Source organism: Lipotes vexillifer, unplaced genomic scaffold, assembly GCF_000442215.2.
Source record: "Lipotes vexillifer unplaced genomic scaffold, Lipotes_vexillifer_v1.1 scaffold1115, whole genome shotgun sequence".
Classification (NCBI taxonomy): Eukaryota; Metazoa; Chordata; class Mammalia; order Artiodactyla; family Lipotidae; genus Lipotes; species Lipotes vexillifer.
Window position 1 is genome coordinate 194,602 of NW_006792080.1, and position 8,324 is coordinate 202,925.

Genomic DNA, 8,324 nt, shown 5'->3' on the forward strand with positions numbered 1-8,324 from the left:
GGCGGGGCTCCCAGGGGCTGGGGGCGGGGCGGGGCGGGGAGGGCCGTCCTGGCCCAGCCTGGCTCTGGCTGCCAGTATCTCCTGTCTCACGTTACCCTTCTGTTAAACCCTCGGCCCCGTCGGAAGTCCAGGGAAGGGTTGGGACGCTCCGGCTCGTGTCCCGGGTCGGGGTGAGGCGCGGAGGAGAGATGCTGCCCGCCCTCCTCGAGCCAGGCGGCCCCGCTGGGGAGGATCAGGTGCCCCAGGAGGCGGGGTGGTGTTTCCAGAAGGGGGCTGCTGGCGGGTGAGCCGAGCCGTGTCGGGGAGCCTGCTGAGCCGGCCTCAGGGACCCGTTTTTCTCTCTGGATCCTGCGGAGCCGAGCTGGGGCCAGTTCGCGCTGCAGGTCCCAGGTTGTCGCGGGGCGGGAGGGCCCCCGCCGTGGCCTTGCTGTCCGAAGGCCTTTTGTGCCCACTCCGAAGGCCAGAAATGCCGGGGCAGCTGCCACACAGGCAGCCAGAGAGAGGGGCCAGAGTGGTTTGCAAAACAGAATGGAGATGATGGCTTTGGGGCGGGCAAGGGCGTGCCCAGCCTGCCGTATCTCAGGAGCCATCAGTTGTAGGAAGGCATTGTCTGGAGATCTGAGGCCCCAGGGATCTGGCAGAGCTGTGAACCCTGGCAGAGCAGGGACCCTGATGGACTGCCCTGAGCCAGGCCGCGTCCCTCCCCCGAGACCCTCTGCTGCCCTGTGGTGGCACGTGTTGCAATAGCCCCACTGGCCACAAGGACCTTGGGGGAGCTGCCCCGAGCAGCTGCGTAGACAGACCCCTCAGGGCTCTACAGCTCCTGGTGACCCAGTCCCCTCCCAGTCCCCGAAGAGGGGCGAGACAGGACTTCCCTGGTCCATGGAGGGAAGTGGGACCCCCGTGGATGCATCACAGGAGCAAGACACCACGCAGTTACGGGAGAAGCTGGGCAGAAAGGTCCAGGGGGAGAGTCAGAGAAAGTCACCAGACACCCCCAGGAGCCGGGGAGCCGTGTACCTAGCTGCCGGAATGGACCCTGCAGAGCGGGCGGGCGTCCGTGGAAAGCTGCTGCCCTGTGCTTGCACACTTCCTTGGGTCCACAGCCCAGAGTCTGGTGGTGGCCCGGGCTGCCGTGGTCAGGGGCCGGGGAAGGGTGTCTGAGCCACCTGGCACCTCAGCATCTGCCCCTCCCGGTGCCCACCCCGCAGACCTTCAGGAGGCCAGCGCTGCCTGCCCGTTCTTCCCCGAGCTGGTGCTGTGCGGGCACCAGGCTCTGGCAGGTAGAAGGCGCCCTCACCCAAGCTGCCCTGCAGCCTCCCAAGCAGCTCAGGTGACAATTACTTAGGGACCCGCGGCACGGCCACATCACACGCACGTGGCATTTTGCACAGGTGTGGCGGATGGAGGGGTCGGGGGCTGACCAGGGAAGAAGACGTGGCCGCGAGAGCCAGCGACACACCGCACGCCTCATCGGGCAGAACCCCGCAGCGGGAGGCCCCCCGAGGCTGTAGTGGCGGAACAGGGGCGCTCCCGGGGAGAGAGGGACCTGAGAGGGACGCCCGTGTCCGGGCAAAGTTGCCCAGCAGCACGCGCGCCAGGGTCTCTGCGTCCGAGGACTGGGAAGACCCGTGGCTGTAACTGCACAGCCTGTCTCACCAGTGGTGACAGCTGTCGGGTGAGGTTCCTGGGGGACACATCCACTTATCGATGGCTAAAAGTGTGCCCGTTTGGGCTATTTTTAAAATAGCTGGATGTGTAAAAGTTGGCTCTGGCAGGCTTTTGAGCTAAGGTGTCTCAGGCTGCAAACACCGTAAAAGACAGGAGACGTGACAACCTAGGGGCCGACACGTACAGGCCACCTCATTGCTGACTTTAATCGGGACTTATGTCTTTGGCCCTCTGTCCTTGTAGCTAATGGAACCCTTGTCCTTGTAACGCCAACAACACGGTATCTCCACTGTTTGGTCTATAGTTTTTCTCAAAACGTGACTTACCTTCACTCTCGTACCCGGAGAGTGACCTGGCACGTCCCTGTCTCTGCGGTGACGGTGGGCCCTTCCGCTCAGTCCCCAGTCCCACCCGCCAGCCCCACGCTGTGTGCGGGCTGTGCATCCAGCAGGAGCGGGAGGTCGGGAGGCCAGCTGTCTCCATGCTCGCGGGAGAGGCAGGCAGTCTGGAACGCCTGTCCCGGCACACGTCTGTGCCGGCCGGAGAGTTTGAAGGGCGGTGGGAGCGGGAGGGCGCTGGCGGGGTGTGATGGGGCGGGGGGCACAGTAGGCTTCCCCGGCCTGAAAGAGGCGCAGCGGTTGGGACGGGAAGCGGGAGGGGGCGCGGGGAGAGCCTTCCAGGCGCACGGCTCGAGGCTCCCGAGGGCCGGGCGGGGCTGACTTACGCGAGCACCTGGACGAAGCTGACGTGGAGGAGGAAGAGGGCAGTGGCACCAAGGGTCCCAGGAGGAAACGGGCATGGCCTCGGGGCCGGTGGGCCAGGCAGGGATTGAGGCCGCATCCTGAGCGCCGTGGGCAGCTTCGGGATCCTGGGGTGTCAGGGCCGTGCTGGCAACTGTACCGGGGGGCAGAGGGCGCAGAAGGAACCGGTTGGCCGGCTTTGATCCCACGGCGGAGCTCCTCACGTGCAAGACCGAGGGCTGCTCCGGATTGCTGGTCTCCACCTGCCCCTGATGCATGAGACCCTCACACGACGGGGGCAGGCCTCCCAGCTCCCAGGCACCCACAGCAGATGCCCACAGGGACCGCTGAGGGCGGCTGGACGTGGGCTCAGCCTGGAGGAGGCTGTGCAGATGCGCCGTCCCTCATCCCCGGTACAGCCGTGTGGAGTGGTTGCTGCTCGACACCGGGGACAAGGCCTCTTGTCGCAGAGGCAGGAGGTGTAATTAGGAAGCAGTGGATCCATCGACATCCCAGGAAGGAAGAGAGAGAGGAGAGGAGGGGCACGGGGCACCATATGCTCACACGCCCCTCCAGCCAAGGGCCCGCCGCCGACCCATCTCGCAGATGAGGACGCTGAGGCCGGCACCTGAGTGAGGTGGTGCTGGCGGGGCGCCCGGCTCCTGAGGAGGGGCCCCAAAAGGGCAGGCCAGGCCGTGCCAGGCCTGAGCCCCGTGCCCTGCCCGCCCCGCTCAGGCTGGCCGACCTCTTGGAGCAGCGGCAGGAGGAGCTGGCCACCATCGAGGCCCTGGACGCGGGGGCCGTCTACACGCTGGCGCTGAAGACCCACGTGGGCATGTCCATCCAGACCTTCCGTTACTTCGCTGGCTGGTGCGACAAGATCCAGGTGGGGCTCCCGCGGGCGTCCAGGCCGGCAGGGACCCCGAGGGCGGCCCGGCACTCTGAAGGCCGCGCCCCAACCCGCCACAGCTTTGTGGCCTTAAGAAAACGCCGGTTATTCGCTCCCGGTTCTGCAGGTGGGAAGCGGGTTGGGCTGGGCTGGGTTCTGTGCCAGGATCTCAAGGGTGGGTGTCGGGGTGTCACTGGGCTGGGCCTTGCTGGCGCCTCCGGGGAGGACCGGGTGTTAGCGGCGCCCAGGGGGCAGGGCTGCGGCCGGGGCTCCTGCAGTCCTCTCTCTGGTCCTCGCCCAGCCCTCCACACCCCATCCCTCTGACTCTCTGCTGCCACTAACCAGAGGCCCAGAGGAGAGCCACCTGCTCTCCCCGAGGTTCCTGTGCTTATGCTTGGTCCACCTGCACCATCTCCCCATCCCAAGGCCAACTCTGTCATACTGTTCCATCGTACGGGCAGCTCACCAGGTCCCAGGGGTCAGGGCCTCACTTGGGGGCCATTATTGGAGGTTTTCCTGCCGCAGGCAGTGGTGGGTGAGCCCTTCCAGGGAGGCCCACGGCCGCGGGGTTCTCGGTGTCTCTGCTGGGTCTGGGCGCTCGCCCCATCCAAGTGCAGGCGTGAGCTCGAGGGAGGGCGTCTGCCCGGTGCCAGCTCCCTGGTAGCCCCTGCATCACAGGCCTCCTGGGCTAGCACAGCCCCCAGAGGCAACGGGCCCCCACCCTGGCCCTTCCCTGCCCCGGAGGCCGTCCCCGTGCGGGACCTGCTTCCCGTCTGAGGACTCGGCCAGGCTCAGCACCTCACCCCCTGTGGCTGCCCGCTCCGCCCGGCTCTGGACCCCTCAGCTGTCCTGTCCTGCACAAGCGGGGGCATCGGGACACAGCCCCTGTCCCTCCCTGGGTCCCAGGCGCAGGCTGGCTGCCCACAGGGGAAGAGGTGAGGGGCGAGAGCCCCTCCCGGTGATGCTGCTGCTGCTTCCAGGGTGCCACCATCCCCATCAACCAAGCCAGACCCAACTGGAACCTGACCATGACCCGGAAGGAGCCCATCGGGTGAGTCACGCGCCGGGCACTTTTTAGGACTGTGCGGGGGGCTCAGATGTCCCCTCTCTGTGTATTTATCAGACAGCTGTTTATTTGCCAGCCACTACCTCCCAGACATGGCAAGGGCCGGAGATGCAACAAAGAGAAAAACCAATGAAAATTCCTGTCCTCAGGGTGAAAACAGCTGTCACCTCCACAGCCCCTGTTCCCTGCCAGGCACTATTTAACGACTTTGAGACCATAATTGTGTTTAATCCCTATAGTAACCCTCTATCAGTCAGGGTCATGGGGGGAAGAGAGGGCACACCCCCAAATTTTATCTGAAGAGTGTAATGACCGGTGTACTTAAGGACAAGGAATTCCTACACAGCAGCGGGGACAGGAACCCTCAGCGAGACCAGCCCGCGGCACAAGGAGGAGGACAACATGGAAAGACTAGGTTTGGGAGGGATTTTAAACCTGCAGTGAGGGGCCCCATCTTACCATCCAATGTCCAAAGGCCAGTGGGGGCAGCAGGCCTGTCTCGGCCGAGGCCACCCGGCAGTGACCGCTGAGACCTGGCGTCTCGCCCGCGAGGCTCAGTGTGGGGACTCGCTAACGCAGGACGGGGACAGGCACCCGAGGAGACGGCACGTGGCAGAGCTAAGGGCTCAGCACGTGGATGCAGACGCCGCCGGGAGGGGCTCAGTGCCGGGGGAGAGCATGGGGTCAGGACGCGGGGACTGCAGGAACCACCCCCCAGCAAAGAACTACTCAGCCAAGGCGTCAGGAGTGTGGAGCCAGGACCCTGCTCAGAGCCCCCCTCAGGTACAGGGGCCAGGGGCCAGTCACGTGAGTCTGCGAGGTCCCTGAGCCTCAGCCCCCACACGGGTGCCCATCCCGTTGGACTGAGTAGGACGCTGACCCTGCCCGGGTGCCTGGCTGGCCGGGCGAGTCGGTGGGGAGGCCTTCCCTGTACTGGCGGGTGGGGGGCTTTGTCGGGGCTCTGTAACCAAGCACCACAGCCTGTGAGACTTGTGCCGTGGACTTTGGTCGTCTCACAGTCTGGGGGCCGGGGGTCCCAGGCTACGTGTCGGTAGAGTTGGCTCCTTCTGAGGCTGCCCCACTGGCTTCTGGTGATGGAGGCCACCTTGGTGCGCCTGGGCTCTGCCCTCACGCCCACACGGCCCTCTCCCTCTGCGGGTCTGTCTCCGCAGGGCTCTCCGTTCATAAGAACAGCGGTCACGTGGGGTTAGGCGCCTATCCCAATCTGGCGAGACTCCATCTTAACTAATTACACCTGGGGTGACCTGCTTCCAAATCGGGTGGCACTTGGGGCCCTGGAGTTAGGTCCTCAGCACCGGGATGTGAGGGCATGATTCAGTCTTGAGGGTGGGAAGTCTCTGCTACGTTTTCTTCTCCGGAGCCTCAGCCCCCTTCTCTTCGGTGGCCTCTCCCGCTTCCCTGGCGGCTCTCACCCTGCTCCCTCCTCTGCCTTGTCCCTCTGGGTGTGCTGGGTGTATGTGGGGTGAGGACCGGCTTTCCTAACCCCTCAGCACACCCCACCACTCCCAGGAAGGTGTGTGGGGCCCCGTGCCGGCCCCAAGCCCCACTCACTCTCACTCTCCCAGCCCATGAACCCTGTGGCTCATCAGCGACCCGTCATGCCCTTGGCCTCTGCACGTGCTCTTCTCACTGCCGGGTCAACTGAGCCGTCATCGTTTGGGGAAACATTCCCTGATGATGATGGAGGTGATGATGACGATGAAGAGGATGGTGGTAATGGCGGTGAAGATGATGACAATGTAGAAGATGGTGATGAATATGATGATGGTTAAGATGCTGACAATGAAGATGGTGGTGACGATGGTGAAGAACGTGATGAAGATCGTGGTAATGATGGTGATGAAGACGACGGTGAAGGTGATGTTGATGAAGATGATGTGAAGATGATGGAGGTGATGAAGACGATGGTGATGAAGATGATGTTGAAGACGGCAGTGCCGATGATGAAACAGCAGTCCCTTGGTCTGCACGGGGCTCCATGTGGACAAGCTCATCTAACTGTCTGACTCACAGGGAGGGGCTGCCATCACCGAGTTCTACGGGCTCAGGAGGAAGCAGGGCCACATGCCTCCTGGGAGCACAGGTGTCATCAGTAGGTCTCCTAGGACATGGGGGCTCCCTCCATGGAGACACTGCCCAGTCAGAGGCTTCTCTGGGACAAAGGGGAAGCACTGACCCTGGACACCATCTCTCAGTGCATAGCAGGCAGGCTTCGTCAGGTCCCCAGACTGACTGCATCCTTCTTGTCTCCTTGGCACTAACCCTGGCCTAATGCCCAGGAGGACCCTCATCCACAACCACCTGTGGGACCCTTGACCCTCTCTCACATCCTCCTGGTCCACACATATGACCCCTGACTCTCTCCCGCGTCCCCCCGGCCACCCCTGTGACCCCTGCCTGTGTCCCAGCCCCTGCCTGTTTTCACCTGTGCCTGCTGTCTGCTGTCACCTCCCCAGCTCCTGGTGCCCGTACCCAACTGTGTCCCTAGTCTGTGTCCCATCAGAAGCTGTGCGGTGTCCTCTGCCATCACACCCTGCTGGGAAGAGGGGCTACTGCCAGACTGGACATACTGCCCCATCAGGGCCTGGGAAAGCAGGTGTCAGCGGTCCCTCTGCAGGGCCATTGGTGCCACATCAGGAGCCTGGCCCTGGAGTGGAGAGGCGGCAGTGGCAGGTCCACGCGGGACCCAGGCTGAGCGGAGAGATGAAGGCCTGCTTCCCTCGTCCGACAGGGTCTGTGGCATTGTCATCCCCTGGAACTACCCCTTGATGATGCTGTCCTGGAAGGTGGCCGCCTGCCTGGCTGCGGGGAACACCGTGGTGATCAAGCCTGCCCAGGTGGGTGCGGGCACGTCCTGGCGGGGCCTGAGGCCTTGGAGGGCAGGTGGCACCTGCGAGGGGTGACGGGCAAGGAGGAGGGCTCTGCGGGTGAGGGCGGCCTTCGTGGGCTGGCGCACGGGGCAGAGGCGGCCTTGGGCAGATCTGGTGTTTGGGCCACTGGGCCGAGTCAGGCTAGCCGGGCTGTGCACGCAGCTGCTTGGTGAGTGGTCGGCGGTCTTTCACAGACGTCAGCTCAGCCCCCTTGTGCGGCCCCGGAATCCAGGATCCGGGCTCCAAGCCCTGGGTGTCTGCAGTTAAAGCTGGTGCTTCAAGGCCCAGACATCCTGGGGAAGCTTCTGTGTGTGCATCACCCAGGCCGCTCTCAGAGAAGCCGTGTGACGGGGTCCCTCATGCAGGCTGAGGGGCCTGAGCAGGGTGCCCTGCGGTGAGGTCACCCCACGAGCCTCGAACCCTCATCTGTATTTTGGAGGGTTTAGTTAGGAGATGAAGGTCAGATGCTGGGGCGGTGGGCCCAGGGGGTCTCTCAGCTCCTCTGGGGCGATTTGGCCTCAAGGGTATTAACATAGTAAAAACCAGCAAAATGATACTGGCTTATAGTATTTACCCTGAGTTAGGCACTCCTCAGGCATTTTAACATGCATAACAAATTTCCCAGTAATTTGCGTACATGTGCTTACTAACCCCTGAGGTGACCGTTAACCTCCCCCTTTAGCGTGGGGGGATGCTGAGAGGTCAAAGCACTTGTCCCTGGAAGGCCCCACTCACCCAGCCCCCACAAAGTCTGAGCACCCACAGATGCACCTCTCAGCCTGAGGCCCAGCAGTGGGTGGGGTGTGGACCACCGAACCAGGCGAGGAAAAGTTACCCCTTTTCCTCCAGAAGAGGAGCGGCTGCTGGCTTGTGGGGTGTCGAGAGCAGGGGACGGCCGCCAGCAGGAGACGGCGGAGCCCACTTTCCTCCTGTCCTGCCTCCTCAGGTGACCCCACTCACAGCCTTGAAGTTTGCAGAGCTGACCTTGAAGGCTGGCATTCCCAAGGGCGTGATCAACGTCCTGCCAGGATCCGGTAAGGGCCTTGGTCGGGGGGGGGGGGGCAGGG

At 63.6% G+C, this 8,324-nt stretch overlaps 1 protein-coding gene across 2 annotated transcripts in view; it reads left to right on the forward strand.

The window, feature by feature from the left end:
* The window catches only part of ALDH1L1 (aldehyde dehydrogenase 1 family member L1), a 43,580-nt gene that overhangs the window by 20,979 nt on the left and 14,277 nt on the right, over positions 1–8,324 (forward strand). For both annotated transcript variants that reach the window (XM_007465258.1, XM_007465259.1), the window contains 4 exons: positions 3,147–3,297; positions 4,281–4,351; positions 7,119–7,224; positions 8,204–8,291. In XM_007465258.1, the coding sequence (XP_007465320.1) occupies positions 3,147–3,297; positions 4,281–4,351; positions 7,119–7,224; positions 8,204–8,291 (416 nt within the window). The remainder of the gene's footprint in view (positions 1–3,146; positions 3,298–4,280; positions 4,352–7,118; positions 7,225–8,203; positions 8,292–8,324) is intronic.